This window comes from Myotis myotis, unplaced genomic scaffold (assembly GCF_014108235.1).
Source record: "Myotis myotis isolate mMyoMyo1 unplaced genomic scaffold, mMyoMyo1.p scaffold_m19_p_11, whole genome shotgun sequence".
Lineage (NCBI taxonomy): Eukaryota > Metazoa > Chordata > Mammalia > Chiroptera > Vespertilionidae > Myotis > Myotis myotis.
The window spans coordinates 18534108-18551954 of NW_023416315.1; the positions used below are offsets into that span (position 1 = coordinate 18534108).

Here is a 17847-nt window from a genome sequence, read left to right on the forward strand (position 1 = left end):
GGCCGAGAGACGGCTCGTATCTCGAAAAACTCGTTAGTCGGGACACTTGTAAATCAAGGCCCCCTGTATATTTATTTAAGGCTATACATTTCCCTCTATGCACTGCTTTACCTGCATGCCACAAGTTTTGATGTAGCATATTTTCATTAACATTTAAAATTATTTTCTAATTTAATTTTGACCCAACATTATTTAGAAGTATATTTCTAAATTTCCAAACATTTAGAATATTTTTAGTCATTTTTATTGTTAATTTCAAGTTGAGTTTCACTGTTGTCAGAGAACATTATCTGTATGATTCCAATTATTTGAAATTTGTTGAGACTTCTCGCTATGACCCAGCATGTGGCCAATTTCGCTGTCACTGGTACACTTGAAGAGAATGTTATACTCTGCAACTGGGTGAAGTGTTCAGAACATGCTCAATTGCACCAATTTTGTTAATGATTTTGTTTAAAATCTTTAATAATCTTATTCATTTTTAAGTGAAAAATTAATTACAGCCCAATAATTTATTTAAATTTATTTGTACAGCTGCCTTAAGCTTGTGTACTTGGGTATCATAGAAGCACATTTTTCTTTTATTTATGGCATTAACAAAAGGTACAAGTTGTATAACTAGGCTCTTCTTGCCAATCATTATTTTTGTTGGTGTTCCTGTTTCGGTTTAAAGGCCACTAAATCAGGAAACCACATGCCCAAAACAAGTCCTTTCCCAGAAATTACTGAAAGCAATGATCCATACTACCACCAAATTCATGCAACAGCCTATTAACACATGAGACTTACTATTTGTGCTGCACTGTTCAGGTATCAGACAAACCTATTTGTAACAAAACTTATAGAATGTCCCCCTCACTAAGTGCCTGCATTCCTCTACTCTGCTGCTAGGTTGGTGTTTCTAAAATGCAAATCTTATTATGCCACCCCCTAACCCCATTTAATAACTTTCCAGGGCCTCCCCCTTACTTCAGGAGAAATTACATTTCTTTAGCTTGTCATGCCAAGCCCACCAGGGTGTGGCTCCTGCCGTCTTCTGAAGTTGTATCTCTTCACATAGCCCCGAGTTCCAGCCATCCATGGAGTTTTCTGGATGGATCACAGTCTTCAGGCTGCTTTCTCAGTGCACAGTCCACCATTTCTCCCTCCCATCCTGCTTTCCTGGCTGATGCCTATCTGGCCTCAAGACAGCTCTGATGTCACCTTCTCTAGAAAGGGCCTTGCTGTTTGGAGATTCCTCTCCTCTGTGCTTCCTGAGCACTCTTGTCCCACCTCCGCCATCACACTCGCTGTGCTGCACGGCAGGTGTGGACTGGCAGTCTGTCTTTCCTGACGGAGGGAAGACACTGACTGCAATTTCCCCCTTTGTATTTCAAGAGCCTGCCACAGTACCTCTGCACAGAAAGCACCGGTAAATGTTGAATGAGGGTCTCAAGTGCAGTTATCTTGTTTATAGAAACCGACAGATCACCAGAAAAATACTCAGATGGCGTCACGGGTGACATTAAAGCGCAAGCCTGAACGTCCCTTTGGGCACTGCAGTTTGGGGAGTTGTTTTAATTTGCTTTCTATGGCATTTAGGTAAGCGGCAGGGGATGGGAGTGACATGGAGGAAACAGGTGTGTGAAAAGTACACGGAGATGCCTTTGGCTTACAAATCCATGGATATGAGGAACTGCAACGGTGATTTTTTATTCAAATGAGTTTTTAGGACGCGTGATTCATTGGGATGTGAGGGAAGTGCTGTGAAGGACCCAGTTCCCTCTCACATTCTTTCAAACCGAACAAAAGCCTGTGGGAGACAATAGCCGTCCTTCGCCACACGGCCATTTGACGAGCGGCTCATCCATCCTCAGAGGGAACAACCTTGGGCAGAAGCGACAGATGCAGAAAGTATGCTTCCTGGCTTTCTGTCCCAGTTTATTTTTGCTTGTGCTTCTCTGATGATTTCATTCTCGTGGCGTCTAAAACTCGGCAAATATATATTTCTCCAGGCATAGTGTTGCAGGGTTATTGAGATCTCGTTTGGATAGGAACAGTGCTTGGTCCATTGTAGGGTATTCGAAGTTGTGAAGTTGAGTCCAAAAGTTGCTTCCTAATCAAGCCAACTCCATTGGTCCTAGAAATGATCTTTGTGGGATGGTGGCAGGAAAGACGTTCTTCTACTCCAACAGCCTTTCAAATTTCAAAATACAGAGTTGAGGCCTTTTCTCATTTCGTTCCTCTCTTCCAACACTTTTATGCTTCCCAAACACTGGCACGGGATCGAGGGAGCTGCAGGACTTGTGCTAGACTTAGGGCTCAGAGAACTGAAGTGATGCAACCTTTCATTGTCTGCCTTGGAGCAAAGAAGCACATGGAAAGCACAGAGGTTATTTGGGGAAATGGAAGACTCATGCGAAGGTGCGATGGCTCCTCCACAATGAAGTGACACATTAGATGAACAGGAAGGCATCCTGCCAAGGCTGGAAAGCATAAGCTATTCCTAAAATGGTGTTGCACTCTCTACTGAAACTATCACTTGGCAGCCTCGGTGACAGCAGTGGATGGAGTGCTGGAAACTCTGAGCATTCACTCAGAAGAGAAACTTTACTGTTATTGTTGTGTCTCTTCTTTTCTCTCCCCTCCCTTTCTCACTTTCCCCTTTAGGTGTGCAGACCAAAAATCTTTGTGAGTGGTATTAAAAAACTAGATGCATGAACTCTAGCTTACCATGGCACCTGTCCTTGGGGACATTGGCCTTTTCAAAAAATACTTTGGAAATATGTTTTTATTAATTTCAGAGAGAGGAAGGGCAAGGGAGCTAGAGATAGGAACATCAATGATGAGAATCATTGATCGGCTGCCTCCTGCACCCTATCCTCCCACTGGGGATCAAGCCCCAAACCCAGGCATGAGCCCTGACAGGGAATCGGACCAGTGACCTATTGGTGCATGGGACAGTGCTCAGCCGACTGAGCCACATGGGCCAGGCACCATTTACTTTTTTAAAAAAGTTTATATAGTTTTTGTATTGCCATAATTTTTTTCTTTTTCATTTTGTCTTTCTCAATATGTTCACTTTTTATTACATTATGATTTCAGCTTTCACCTTTGTTTCGCAGATCTGCTTTCTTGAATTTAATTGAACACAAAGCAGACAGATGCTCCCTAAAATTTATTTTTGTTTCTTTTGGTGAATTTCCTTTTCAAAAATGTGTCTTTGTCTGCATTTTGAGTGGTCTGTTCTCTGAATCTGTATTGCCGAATCTTTTCACAGATTTTTTTTTTTTCCTGTTTAGTTGTCCTTGACTAAAGAGAGGTGAATGTTGTCTGGGTGTTGTCCAAGACTCCCTTCACTGCCTGCCAGGGTGTTGGTAGAATCTTCTGCTCATCTCAGAAGCTAGAAGGATGGGAGTAGACTTGAATTTTTGGTACCACTTACACATCCAAAGGTACTTTATTCTGTGTCATTTCTTCTCTGGGATAGTTGAAGCCACTGGCGAAGTGCTTCTAGCTTCCTGTCGGGTCAGAGCTGCACACTGGATACATACATGTGGCTGAGCCCAAGGTGTGGCTCTACTGGTGACCACATCAGGGGAACCCCCCGCAGCTGATTTCTGCTCACTGTGGCACAAAGTGGGGGACTCTCTGGGGCAGACGATTTCAGGGCTGCTGATCTGAAATGTTGAGGGGTTCACAGAGACGCTTTCCCTAGGGTTCTGGCAGCCGGATCACAAAAGATATGAGGCTCTTCATGACTTGATGATGTCCCCAATGTTGTGTTTTCCCAGGAGTGGGGGTTGTTAATGTTCATGATCATTTTATTTATTTTATTTTTAATATATTTTTATTGATTTCAGAGAGGAAGGAGAGGGAGAGAGAGAGAGAAACATCAGTGATGAGAGAGAATCATGGATTGGCTGCCTCCTGCACACCCCCTACTGAGGATCAAGCCTGCAACCCAGGCATGTGCCCCTGATCAGACACAATCCGGGACTCTTCAGTCCGTAGGCCAACACTCTATCCACTGAGCCAAACTGGCTAAGGCTCATGATCATTTTAACTGTACAGTGTTTGACTGTGATTTGTTTTTACATAGCATCCTTTGTCCTATCAAATAGAGCAGTGGTTCTCAACCTTCTGGCCCTTTAAATTCAGTTCCTCATGTTGTGACCTAACCATAAAATTATTTTCATTGCTACTTCATAACTGTAATGTTGCTACTGTTATGAATCGTAATGTAAATATCTGATATGCAGGATGGTCTTAGGTGACCCCTGTGAAAGGGCCGTTCTACTGCCAAAGGGGTCGTGACCCACAGGTTGAGAACCGCTGAAATAGAGTAAAGGGTCAGGATTTGAAGCGGCTCCTTCAGAAATGAATGACACTTGTGCCTGACCCCCTCATCCATGTGTGTGTGTGTGTGTGTGTGTACCTGAGTACTCCTGGGCATGTCTAGGTGCCCAACATGTGGCAGGTGTGTTAGCCTGGGGTCATGCCCTGGCCATGGGAATCGACTCTGGTTCCACGGGGCTTCCCTTTGGCTATCCCCTCTACTCAGGTGGTAGCAATCTAAGTTCAAAGCACTTTTATGAAATACAAGTGAAGTGAGAATTTGACGGAGGATTCTTTGGTTCCTGCTGTCTCAAATATGTGGTGTTTACAGACAGTAAATATTTTTAATGGTTTCAACTCATAATAAAAAGAGTGACATAGCATATATAGAAGGAATAGGAACTTGTCTTAGGAAAAGAAGTGTCAGTCATTTTCATGCGAACTTGTCCTTGTATAATTAGCATTATATGCCATGTGCCACTTCTTTTTAATCTTTTAAACTGTCTATTTTTAAAAAAATATATTTTATTGGTTTTTTACAGAGAGGAAGGGAGAGGGATAGAGAGTTATAAACATCGATGAGAGAGAAACATTGATCAGCTGCCTCCTGCACACTCCCTACTGGTGATGTGCCCACAACCAAGGTACATGCCCTTGACCGGAATCAAGCCCGGACCCTTCAGTCCGCAGGCCGACACTCCATCCACTGAGCATAACTAGCCAGGGCTAAACTGTCTATTTTGTAAAGGGTGGTTAGGTTAAATCTATGTTGTGAGTCCACAATCCATTTACTTGGAGAGCCATGAATCTATCCCCTTTGAAAGAGGATAGACCTCTGGCATAGAGAATGCCTTAACGTCTTTGTTTTCTGTAAAGCATTTTAATGATGAAAGCTTGAGTTTTGTCCACACCTGAGAATACACTTGATGGGTTCACATAGACATGGCAATTCTATGAAACATAGATATAGATATCCTGAATTATACCATACTATTTTCAAAACTTGCTATTGTTGTTAAATTGCTTTCTGATATTTGGCAGGATAGGAGTCTGTGGCCAGCTTGAATTTTCATTACTTTTAAATAATGTATTTTATTTTCTCGAAGATTTTCAAGTTTTTTCTTTATTCTTTGAATTAAAAATTAGAACAGCATACGTTAGATGTTTTCATTTATCTTTTTCCTGGTTGTATTTGATCTCTTTTCATCTGTTTATCAAGGTGTTTCTTCAGTCTAGGAAAACTTTCTTGATTAAAGCTGCTTATATTTGCTATTATGGAAGCCCTATTGCCAGCAGATAGGACCATCTGGTTCTTACTCCTATTAGCCTTCCATTTTCATTTTTTAATGCTTTGTCCTTTGCTCTTAGGTTTTGAGAATTGAGATGGGTCCTATTGGGTCCTATTAGTGATTCTTGGACATTCCTGGCAGGAACCTGAAGCCCCAAATGGAGGGAGAAATAGAAAAGTTTAAATTTACCCTCATTTTATTTTGCCCGTTGCCAGTCCAAACAACCTGGAGGGCAGTGGGGCTCTTGGAGGTGAGAGTGAAAATGAGAGGCAGACGTAGCCAGGAATGCTATTGCTGAAGAGCTTCCATTCCTTTTTTGGAGCAGCTCTCAGGGCTGGCCGCTGCAGTCTGCCATCCTTTGGCAGGCGGGCTGTCTACAGTGTGTGAGTGACTCCAAGCCCTTCCGTGCCAACAACCTGTCCTACGCTGCCTCTGAAACCCAGAGCACTTCCTAATGCTGCTAATGGAGCCACCGCCAACCTCACCTCCCAGGGGGCAGAGGCCTCTGTGGATGTGCTTTGCATCTTTCCCTTTGCATGTTAGAGATTCACAGTCAGATGGTGATGCAAGTGAACTTTCTCTGTGTTTTACATCATTGACATTCCCTGGAATTTCTTTTGTGTGGATGACCCCTTGCTTACATTTTGAGGTTGATCCAGACTTTTTCCTTCTTTTTTTATTGCTGATCATTTTCATGTGGACCTACAGGGGAGTAGTTTACATATCGCCAAGAAGTCTAAGTCTTCTTTCTTGTGAATACAAGTCAGAGGATTGTGAAGCCAGGAAGGTGGCTCAGACTTGGGAAATGGAGACTTGATGGTAATCTTAAGTGTCCTGCTACAGTACTTCTCATCTAGTTGCCTATGATGATCGAGGTCACCAAATAATGGCAATGATGGTAATGATAACAATTGTCTTTTATGAAAAACAACCAGTAAATGTGATGTTGGTCAAAGAGCACACAGTTCTAGTTATGAGACGAATAAGTTCTGAGGATCTAATGTACAGCATGATGACTAGCTAGCAAGTATTAGTTTTGAGTATTATATATGTGAAAGTTGCTAAGACAGTAAATCTTAAATATTCTCATCACAAAAAAATTGTAACTGTGTGAGGTGATGGATGTGTAAACTAACTATATTGTGGTAATCATTTTCCAATCTATACATGTATTAAATCATCATGTTGTACACCTTAAACTTACACAATGTGATATGTAAATTACATTTCAATAAAGATGGGGAAAAACCGACAGTGGGTCACATGGTTGATGTGACTATATTAATATCAATTTGATTTAACATTTATAGCAATCTAGGAGATTTGTTGGTTGGATCTCCATTTTATAGCTGACTCTCATAGAAATTAAATAACTTGCCTGCCCTGGCTGGATGGCTCAGTTGGTTAGAGAGTGGTCCCATAGACCAAAGGTTGCGGGTTTGATTCCCAGTCAGGGCACATACCTACGTTGTGGGTTTGATCCCCAGTTGGGGTATTTACGGGAGGCAAGTAATACCTCTCTCTCTCTTTCTCTTTCTCTCTCTGTCAAATCAATCAAGACATATCCTTGGATGAGGATTAAAAAATATAATAATAACTTGTCTGGAATTGCATAGCCAGTATGTTGTAAAGTGTCCTCAAAGTTTCTGTTCTTTTATTTTTTATTTATTTATTTTGCTGTTTGTCTGTCTGAAGTGTTGTCCTATTTCCTAATCTCTGTGGTATTTAGTATTCCTAGTTACTGGACTTTGATCATCTGTTGGCATTTTATGACTCTACAAACTAAGTCCTTCTCTGAGGAGAGCATGCTTTATCATTTCTCTTATACCCTCTGGAAGTCTTGACTAGCAGGGGGGAAGGTCTTGTCCTCAGTTCCTAGGTTGATCACCCATCCTCCTTTTTGTTTTTTAACTAGGGTATTTATCCACTCCTAGAGGCATCCTTCCTGTCCAGTGCGCTATTTTGCCTTCATGGCTACCTTTGTAGCCCTCTAAGATTATTCTGGTGATTTAGATCTGCTTGGCTGTCTTGGAAGACTCGTGGGCCAAGAGGCTGCTCTTCTCGACGGTCCCTGTGATCAAAGTACTGTCATCATAGCAGAATCTCAACCTGATGATGATGTTGCTGGTCATGCTTTACTGCATCCGATTAGGGCAACAAAAATTAAAATCAGAGAAGCTGCAAAACCATTGATAATGTAGGGAACTCTTAAACATAAAAGGTGGCGTTGGGAAAGTGTTGGGGGTGGTCAGCGCCTGGTAGATGAGAACATTTTATTTTTATTCTTGCTTCATAAAAATGTTGTGCATTTATTTTATAACTTGCTCCTTGAGATATACTGGCCAGCTCCATTATTAGATTAATATTTGGAATATATTGGAATAAATAAAAATATTGAATGACTCTAAAATGTGTCACTGTAATTGTAGGATCATTCTTTGTTTCTGTTATTCTAATTGAATTATGTCTTTTCCTCCCTTAGATTACGGTCTTTGGTCAAACAGTTAGAGAGAGGGGAGGCTTCAGTGGTAGATCTTAAGAAGAATTTGGAATATGCAGCTACAGTGCTTGAGTCTGTATACATCGATGAAACCAGGTAAGCTAAAAATGACAAGAAGTTAGTGCACTGATGGTGACTTTTCCATTAAATGGCCCTTCTGAATTGTCCCCCATGGCATGTACAGGGTAGCATTCAAATGACCGGTCTTGGAGCTTTAGTTTCCACAAGCAAATGGGGTAGATTTGAGCTCACATTTTCTCTGTACCTCCTCATCGATCAAAAGGAGCGTTTGATAGAACTTATCTCATCCAGCCATTATGACACTGGAGTGAGACCATGTAATAGGGGAAAAGGTCATTGTAAAAATCGGGTAAGATTTTCTATCAAATGTAGGCTTCTACTACGATCATTGCATATTGTTAGGTTCAGTCTAAATGTTATGGTCCTACTCTAGCTCACAGTATCTGTCTGTACGTGGAGGATCCGGGGGTGATGGAGAAGCATTTGTTCTCTTAAGCACCCCATGTTTCTCTTTCAATAAGTATGACATTGATTTTTCTTAGCTGACTCTGCACTTGAATTATCCAAAAGTATTAAATTGCTTCCAATTACTAAATGCATTTGAAAACAATAAAATTGCTTTTCTTTTGGAAAAGAAAAGTTGAAATGATGAATATGAAATCTTCTTTTAAAAATTCAGATAGGCTCCTTTGTCAGTATTTGTGCATCCTTACATTTCTATGCCAAATTCCAATCTGAGATGATTCTTAGATGATTTCCCAGTCATCTAAGAATTTGTGGCTTAGTTTTTGTAACATGGTTGGTTCCTAATATAAGGACATTTGATATCATAGTCCCCCCCCCAAAAAAAATGATACACACTTTATTCCCTTTCCCCAAATGATGTGTTTAAAGAAAAAAAAAAATCTTTTTATTAACACCAGTTTTTACTCCTTTTTAGTAGGGCTTAATCCTATCTAATAAAAGAGAAACATGGCAATTGGTGTACGACTGCTACCCTTCCCATTGGCTAATCAGGGCAATATGCAAATTAACTGCCAGCCAAAATGGTGGCTGGCAGCCAGGCAGCTTGAAACTAACATGAGGCTTGCTTGCTTCAGTGATGGAGGACTCCAACATTCCCCATCTGCCGCTGCAGGCCTCTGAGCTGCAACTCTAAGCAACTATGTAACAAATATAGAAGCTAAACAAAACCCCAGAAAACCGCTTTAGTCCACCGGGCTTCAGCCAGCAGGATCGCAACATTGTAAGCAAAGGCCAGAAACCTACTTTCAGCAGCGGAGGCCTAAGAGCTGGAGCCAAGCCTCAAAGCTAAAGCTGGCCCAGAATAAAAAAAGAAAAAAGAAAAAAAGGAGCGGTTGGGAGCTTCAGTCAGCCCCAGCCTGAAAACAGCCTTCAGCCCCTCACCCAGACTGGCCAGGCACCCCAGTGGGGACCCCCACCCTGAAGGGTGTGTGACCAGCTGCAAACAGCCATCATCCCCTCATCCAGGCTGGCCAGGCATCCCAGTGGGGACCCCCACCTTGATCCAGGACACCCTTCAGGGCAAACCAGCCAGCCCCACCCATGCACCAGGCCTCTATCCTGTATAGTAAAAGGGTAATATGCCTTCCAGCACCGGGATCAGCGGAGCCGAGAGGCCTCCCGGCACGGGGATCAGTGTGAAAGGGGTCAGCGCCCAAACCCCCTGATCGCCCTGCTGCTCTGTGTGTGACAGGGGGCGGGGCCACAACCTCCCTATCCACCCTACTCTGTTCGTGACAGGGGAAGGTGCCCCAACCCCCTGATCAGCCCTGCTCTGTGCCTGATAGGGGGGAGCTCCCCAACCCCCTGATCGCCCTGCGGCTCTGTGTGTGACAGGGTGCGGCGCCCCAACCCCCTGATTGGCCCTGCTCTGTGTGTGACAGGGTGCGGCGCCCCAAGCTCCGCCCCCCTCACGGGCCCTGCTCTGTGTGTGACGGGGTAGAGCCATAACCTCCCCATCGGCCCTGCCCTGAGTGTGAGAGTGGCAGCGCCCCAACCCCCTGATGGGCCCTGCTCTGTGTGTGACAGGGGGCAGTGCCCCAACCCCCTGATTGGCCCTGCTCTGTGCGTGACAGGGGGTGGCGCCGCACCCTCCCCATCGACCCTGCCTTGAGTGTGACGGGACGGTGCCCCAACCCCCCAATCGGCCCTACCCTGAGCGTGACTGAGGGTGGCATCACAACCTCCCAATCACCCTGCTCTGTGCATGACAGGGGGCGGCGCCCCAACTCTCCAATCGGCCCTGATCTGAGCCAGACCAGGGGCTGCACCTAGGGATTGGGCCTGCCCTCTGCCACCCAGGAGCAGGCCTAAGCCAGCAGGTCATTATCTCCCGAGGGGTCCCAGACTGCGAGAGGGCACAGGCCAGGCTGAGGGACCCCCTCTCCCCCCCGAGTGCACAAATTTTTGTGCACCGGGCCTCTAGTATAAGTATAAAATACAATTCTAAATTTGATGTAACTTAGTATATTTATATTTTGTTCTAGTGGTCTGACCTATGAACAAGTTTAAAATATCAGCTAAGTCTATCTGACAGATGATTTAAATGTCTGTGCTCAAATACAGAACTGTTTATTTGGGGAATTTTGCTTGAATTTAAACATCTAAGTTTCTGTGGTGGTCTATCAAACCAGAGAATATCAGTTGACATTGTTAGGGTTTGAGTAATACTTTATAGTCTATTAGTTTTTCTTTTTTAAAATTTTACTTTTATTGATATATAATTGGCACAGAACATTGTGTAAGTTTAAAGTGTACAATGTGTTGATTTGATACATTTATGTATCACAGTATGATTAACCCACAGCATTAGCTAAGACCTCTATCACGTCACATAATTATCATTATATTTTTGTGATGGGAACAATTAAGATCTAGTCTCATAGCAACTGGAAAGTTTATGATAGATTATTGTTGTCTATGGCAAAATCTTTAAATGTCAATTTAAAAAACCCAACAATACCACAAGGCCCATCTATGAAATAAACCTCCCTGTGCATTGTTAAATGGAAGGTTTAGGCCGAAACCGGTTTGGCTCAGTGGATAGAGCGTCGGCCTGCGGACTGAAAGGTCCCAGGTTCGATTCCGGTCAAGGGCATGTACCTTGGTTGCGGGCACATCCCCAGTGGGGAGTGTGCAGGAGGCAGCTGGTCGATGTTTCTCTCTCATCGATGTTTCTAACTCTCTATCTCTCTCCTTTCCTCTCTGTAAAAACTCAATAAAATATTAAAAAAAAAAAAAAATGGAAGGTTTAGATTCCATTGAAATTCCACAAACCTAGGAATCAGGATACTGGGTGCTCTGAGTGCAGTGGGTCTGAGACCCACAGAGCCTGAGATGGACTCTGTGTGACTTTCTCTGACTCAGTTTCCTTGTCCAGGCCGGTAGAGAGAGCCATCCTGAAACATAACTTGTAGAAAAGACATTTCTGAAAGGCAAATGGTGAGCTCTCACAAACCTTACCTAAAAAGTGCTGTATTTTTTTGTGGCTGATTTCATTTGGTTTCTTTGCACCTGCGTCTGCAGATGGGGGCAAGGAGCAGCTGTTCAGAACAGAGAGCTCTTCCTTCAGGTTTTGTCTGTGTCCGGTTGTGTTTCTTGTGTTCAGGCGACTCCTGGATACGGAGGATGAGCTCAGTGACATCCAGTCAGATGCGGTGCCTTCCGAGGTCCGAGACTGGCTGGCCTCCACCTTCACGCGGCAGATGGGGATGATGCTCAGGCGGAGCGATGAGAAGCCGCGGTTCAAGAGCATCGTGCATGCAGTGCAGGCTGGGATCTTCGTGGAGAGGTAAAGACAACTGTCATTCATCCGATAACCAAAGCAGCATGAGGAGCACCTGTTCCCCAGAAATGGAAGATTTGCTTTGATGTACTTTTGGTGTCTTTATAAATACTGAAAATCCTGGGTGCAAACAGATAGCCTTGAATGAGAGACTTTCCTCTCCGTAGCACCATTAGGACAAGCTTTTGCCTCTGGCTCAGATTATTTTTGTCAACCGAGTTGAGTCCAGTCTCCCACTTTTAAAGAAGGACATCCTTTGACACATGTGGAGGATGTCTGCATTTGGGACAGGTCAGGGACAGCTTGTTGACTCAGGAGGGCAGTTCACTGAAAGGGCTCCATCCAGTTCCCCTTGGAACTTTCCAATTCTGTTAGCCATTTTGTTCTTTGAAATTACATTGCTTCCCTTCCCCGGACATAGATTCCAGAAATCGATCTATTCTTCCTGTAATCCTTATTATAAAAATGGGTTTATTCTTCCTGTAATCCTTATTGTACAATTAAAGGTTTTAGAATTTCACAGTTCACCCTGGACGTTTTCCTGCTTGTTTTTAGCAGTTCTAATGAACAGCTCTTCTAAATGGGTTACCCATAGGAGCTCGTTGTCCAGGTTAAAGTTCTACATTGCATACTCTCTATGTTGTACTAGAATTCTCTTCTGGCAGAATTTTAATCATATAATTTCCAACTTGAGCCACACAGGTTCATTCTTTTTTGTTTCCAACAGTTCATATGTTTGGGATTATGTTAATTTCTTTTGAATTTTACACTTAGGCCACTTGAGTGACTATGAAAAAGATTACAAAATAAATGTTAGGTGCCTTGGGTCGCCAGATGACATGACTTCTCATTATTTGTCAATACTTGTAAGATGTAATATTGCATTTTCTCCTTCTCTGACTTTGCCAGAATGTATAGACGTACATCAAACATGGTTGGACTGAGCTACCCAGCAGTGGTTATAGAAGCATTAAAGGTAATACCAATGAAAAAGTATTACAATGTACATGGTACTCTATAAAAATACAATTATACTTGTCATTATGAAATAAGAAGCTTTCATTTATAGTTCATTTAGATTTCCCTGTCATTCCTGATTTTTAAAACTTTCATTATCTTTTACTTATCTGTTTAAATGGTATCACTATCTTTTCAGCCTTCATCTTGCTAAATTTTTTTTATTAAATCAAACTCTGTGGGTTTCATATTTCTCTACTTCCTTGGAGTCACTTCATTATGGGCTCATTCTGACTTTGGCCAAAAAAGATCAAATTTGATCTGGTTATAAATATTGATCATCAGGAGGATCTTTGGTGATCATTATTATACCATTACATGATTTCCTACCCTAAGTCCATTTTATAGATGAATAAACTGAGACTCAGTGAGATTTTTTTTAAAAAAGACAGTTAATTAGGGGCAGGACTAAGGTTTGATACCAGAGTTCTAGGTATACAATAAGCCATCAATAATGGCATGGACGTATGCCCCACATCCCTGACCCTCTCCATATGCTCTACTGTTTTCCCTAGACTCTCACTGAGCCCCAAAGTCCCATTTGAAGTCATGCAGATGTTTGAGTTTAAATGGTCTAAAACCGGTAGAATTACTCCCAAGGAGACAAGCTCTTGAAATTGCGCAGAATTTTTCTAAGAGTCCCAGAGCAGATGTATTCCTCTAGGTGTGCGCTGATTCACATCCACTGGTCTGAGGGTATCCCAGCTGAGTTGAAGTTGATTTAGCTTGTGGATTTGAGGATGGGCTGTGCTAAGGCCCAGGATCCCTGGGCTGGTTGACACTGCATGGTGTCTAGACATGGCATTGCAGCCACTTGCTCAGGGATGTCCCAGCATTCTGACTATGGTTAAAGCTGTTCTTGTCTTTCTCTGAAACCTGATGCTATTTTCAGAATATAACTTAAATTACCCATTTATGGAATTGGGAGTGCTTCTTGATCAACATAACATCAAGAAAAAGTCTTTTAGGGCCATTTTGATGATATATTTCATAGTTCTTTTCTCTTGCCTCTGTTCTCCATTTTCTGTAACTTTTTCTTTTAAATTTCATTGAATTTATTGAGGTGACATTGGTTCATAAAATTATGTAGGTTCCAAGTGTACAGTTTATACTACGTTATCTGTATATTCCTTGTGTGTTCACCACTCAAAGTCTAGTCTTCTTCCATCACCATATATTTAACCCTCTTTACCAGGGGTCCTCAAACTTTTTAAACAGGGCGCCAGTTCACTGTCCCTCAGACCGTTGGAGGACCAGGCTATAGTTTAAAAAAAAACAACTATGCACAAATTCCTATGCACACTGCACATATCTTATTTTGAAGTAAAAAAACAAAACGGGAACAAATACAATATTTGTATTTGCATGTGGCCCGCGGGCCGTAGTTTGAGGACCCCTGCTCTTTACCCTTTTTTCTCTTCCCCACTCCCTTTTCCCTCTGGTAATCACCATACTGTAGTCTTTGTCTTTGAGTTTTTGTTTGTTTATTTGTCTTGTTTGTTTCTTGCTTTCAGTTTTATATCCCACATGAGTAAAATCATATGGTTCTTGATTTTTTTCCAACTGACTTATTTCACTTAGCATGATATTCTTATTATCCAACCATGTTGTTGAAAATGGCAGTATTTCATCTGTTCTTGTGGCTGAGTAGATACCCAGAAGAGGGATTGTTGGGGCATGTGGTAACTATTCTTATTTTTAAGGAACCTTCGTACCATAATGGCTGTACCAATTTACATTCCCACCAGCAGTGTATGAGGGTTCCTTTTTCTCTACAATCTCTCCAACACTTGTTGTAAGTCATATTGTTGATAATAGCCATTCTAACAGGTGAATTGCCTCTTGGCTTTTTGGCTAAGATCAAGTGTAGTATCCTTAACAATTCAATATCTCTTCTCAGCTCATTGTAAGAATAGGAAGGATACTCAAGAACGATACAGCAAGGAGACACGTTTTCTCTCAGTCCTCTTCAACTCCCACTTTAATGCCTAATATATCAGTGTGATTTACAGCGACATTTCCCATTTAATCAGTGAAATCAATTCACATAAGATTTGATGTTTCATAACATCCACTGGGAAGATGCATTGATTTTCATAATTGAACCTGAAACATTGAGTGAGTCTTAGGAACATTAAAAGCATCTTTTATTTTTAATTCCTTCCTTTATTGGGAACATAAATACAGGTGATTATACAGGCACTAAGAAATTTATGAAAATATGTCTTCCAAATTGGAGCATGTTGTCTATGTAGAATAACTGAAGGAAATGTGGAACAACCTGTGATGTGCACGATTGTTATTTTATGCTTAGGGAAAAGCGATTCTCAAATGCACATATGTCTTTCTGAGGGGAGGGTACCTAGATGATTCAGACAAGAAGTAAGTACTAACTCTCTGAATTGCTATCCTTCTCCACAAGTATTGCTGATACGTACACAAGGCTAAAACAGCTTTTTCTCTTGTTCTTATCTCCTGTTCACTGGGGAAGTTCAAGGCCTTTAAAAATGTAATATTTTTCTGCTTCCCCAGACTCTGTTTTATTTGCAGTGAATTAGAGGTGAGTTGTAGAGATCACACTGATAGATACTTTTTTTCCTGCTTTTTAAAATGTTGTGCCTGTTAGGAAAAGGTTATCTCACTTCACTGCCAGCAGTTAATATGGGATCATATTGTTTTCTTCTATTACAGAAATGTCCCCAAGGACTGAGAGAATACAAGTCCATAAAATAACCATCGGGCTTACTGTCATGTTAAGTTTTGTGATTAATGTAAGGATATGGCATAAAATAACATTTAAGTAATAGAAGAATTAACCACCACCCATCTCTAAATTTGAAATATGTGGCATTTCTGTTCTTCTTATATTTCCCATTCAATAGCTTCTAATGTGGGGTGTTTCCTCTCGGGCCCTCTGAGGTGGGGTTACTGGGAATGCAGACGTGTTCTGTTCTTTAGAAGGGCATCTGTTTGTGTGACTGCTGAAGGGACATCCTGGAGAGACTCCAGGTTTAAAGTGGGAGGAAATGAGGCAGCTCAGCCTTCCTTTTTTTTTTTTTTTTTTTTTATTATTAGTTAAGGTATTACAAATGTGTCCTCATCCCCCCCATTAACCCCCAACCTCCCCCCCACACACACTCATGCTCCCATCCCCCTGTTGTCCATGTCCATTGGTATGGCTTATATACATGTATACAAGTCCTTCGGTTGATCTCTTCCCCTTCCCCCCGCCCTCCCCTACTTTCCTTCTGGGGATTGATAGCCTGATTGCTGTTTCTCAGTCTTTGGGTCTGTCCCTTTTCATCAGTCTATGTTGTTCTCTATAATCCACAAATGAGTGAGATCATGTGGTATTTATCTTTCTCTGACTGGCTTATTTCACTTAGCATAATGCTCTCCAGTTCCATCCATGCTGTTGCAAAAGGCAAGAGTTCCTTTTTCTTTACCGCAGCATAGTATTCCATTGTGTATATGTACCACAGTTTTCTAATCCACTCATCTGCCGATGGGCACTTAGGCTGTTTCCAAATCTTAGCTATGGTGAATTGTGCTGCTATGAACATAGGGGTGCATATATCCTTTCTGATTGGCGTTTCTGGTTTCTTGGGATATATTCCTAGTAGTGGGATCACTGGGTCAAATGGGAGTTCCATTTTTAGTCTTCTGAGGTAGTTCCATACTGTTCTCCACAGTGGCTGCACCAGTCTGCATTCCCACCAGCAGTGCAGAAGGGTTCCTTTTTCTCCACATCCTCTCCAACACTTGTTGTTTGTTGATTTGTTGATGATAGCCATTCTGACAGGTGTGAGATGATAACGCATTGTCGTTTTGATTTGCATCTCTCATATAATTAGTGACTTTGAGCAGGTTTTCATATGTCTTTCGGCCTTCTGTATGTCCTCTTTCGAAAAGTGTCTATCTAGGTCCGTTGCCCATTTTTTTATTGGATTGTTTATCTTCCTTTTGTTAAGTTTCATGAGATCCCTGTAAATGTTGGAAATTAAACCCTTATCGGTGGTATCATTGGCAAATATGTTCTCCCATGTAGTGGGTCTTCTTGTTGTTTTGTTGATGGTTTCCTTTGCTGTGCAAAAGCTTTTTATTTTGATGTAGTCCCATTTGTTTATTTTCTCTTTAGTTTCCATTGCCCTAGGAGCATTATCAGAGAAGAAATTTCTTCGGCATATGTTTGCGATTTCGCTGCCTGTGGATTCCTCTAGTATTTTTATGGTTTCCCGTCTTACGTTTAAGTCTTTTATCCATTTTGAGTTTATTTTTGTGTATGGTGTGAGTTGGTGATCTAGTTTCATCCTTTTGCATGTATCTGTCCAATTTTCCCAACACCATTTATTGAAAAGACTGTCTTGACTCCATTGTATGTTCTTGCCTCCTTTGTCGAATATTAATTGGGCATAGTGGTTTGGGTTGATTTCTGGGGTCTCTATTCTATTCCATTGATCTATATGTCTGTTCTTGTGCCAGTACCAAGCTGTTTTAAGAACAGTGGCTTTGTAATACAGTTTGATATCTGGTATTGAGATCCCACCTACTTTGTTCTTTCTGAGGATTGTTGCAGCTATTCGGGGTCTTTTTTTATTCCAGATGAATTTTTGGAACGTTCGTTCTAGATCTGTGAAATATGCTGTTGGTAATTTAATGGGGATTGCATTGAATCTATAAATTGCTTTGGGTAGTATGGACATTTTGATGATGTTGATTCTACCAATCCATGAACACGGTATATTCTTCCATCTGTTTATGTCTTCCTCTATCTCTTTTTTCAGTGTCCTGTAGTTTTCAGCATATAAGTCTTTTACCTCCTTAGTTAAGTTTATTCCTAGGTATTTTAATTTTTTTGGTGCAATGGTAAATGGGATTGCTTCTGTAGTTTCACT

The 17847-nt window shown here is 41.7% G+C and overlaps 1 protein-coding gene across 7 annotated transcripts in view; it reads left to right on the forward strand.

Moving 5' to 3' along the window:
- The window catches only part of PDE1C (phosphodiesterase 1C), a 321836-nt gene that overhangs the window by 211542 nt on the left and 92447 nt on the right, over window positions 1-17847 (forward strand). For all 7 annotated transcript variants that reach the window (XM_036327686.1, XM_036327684.1, XM_036327687.1 and 4 more), the window contains 3 exons: window positions 8089-8202; window positions 11759-11941; window positions 12845-12911. In XM_036327686.1, coding sequence (XP_036183579.1) covers window positions 8089-8202; window positions 11759-11941; window positions 12845-12911 — 364 coding nt within the window. The remainder of the gene's footprint in view (window positions 1-8088; window positions 8203-11758; window positions 11942-12844; window positions 12912-17847) is intronic.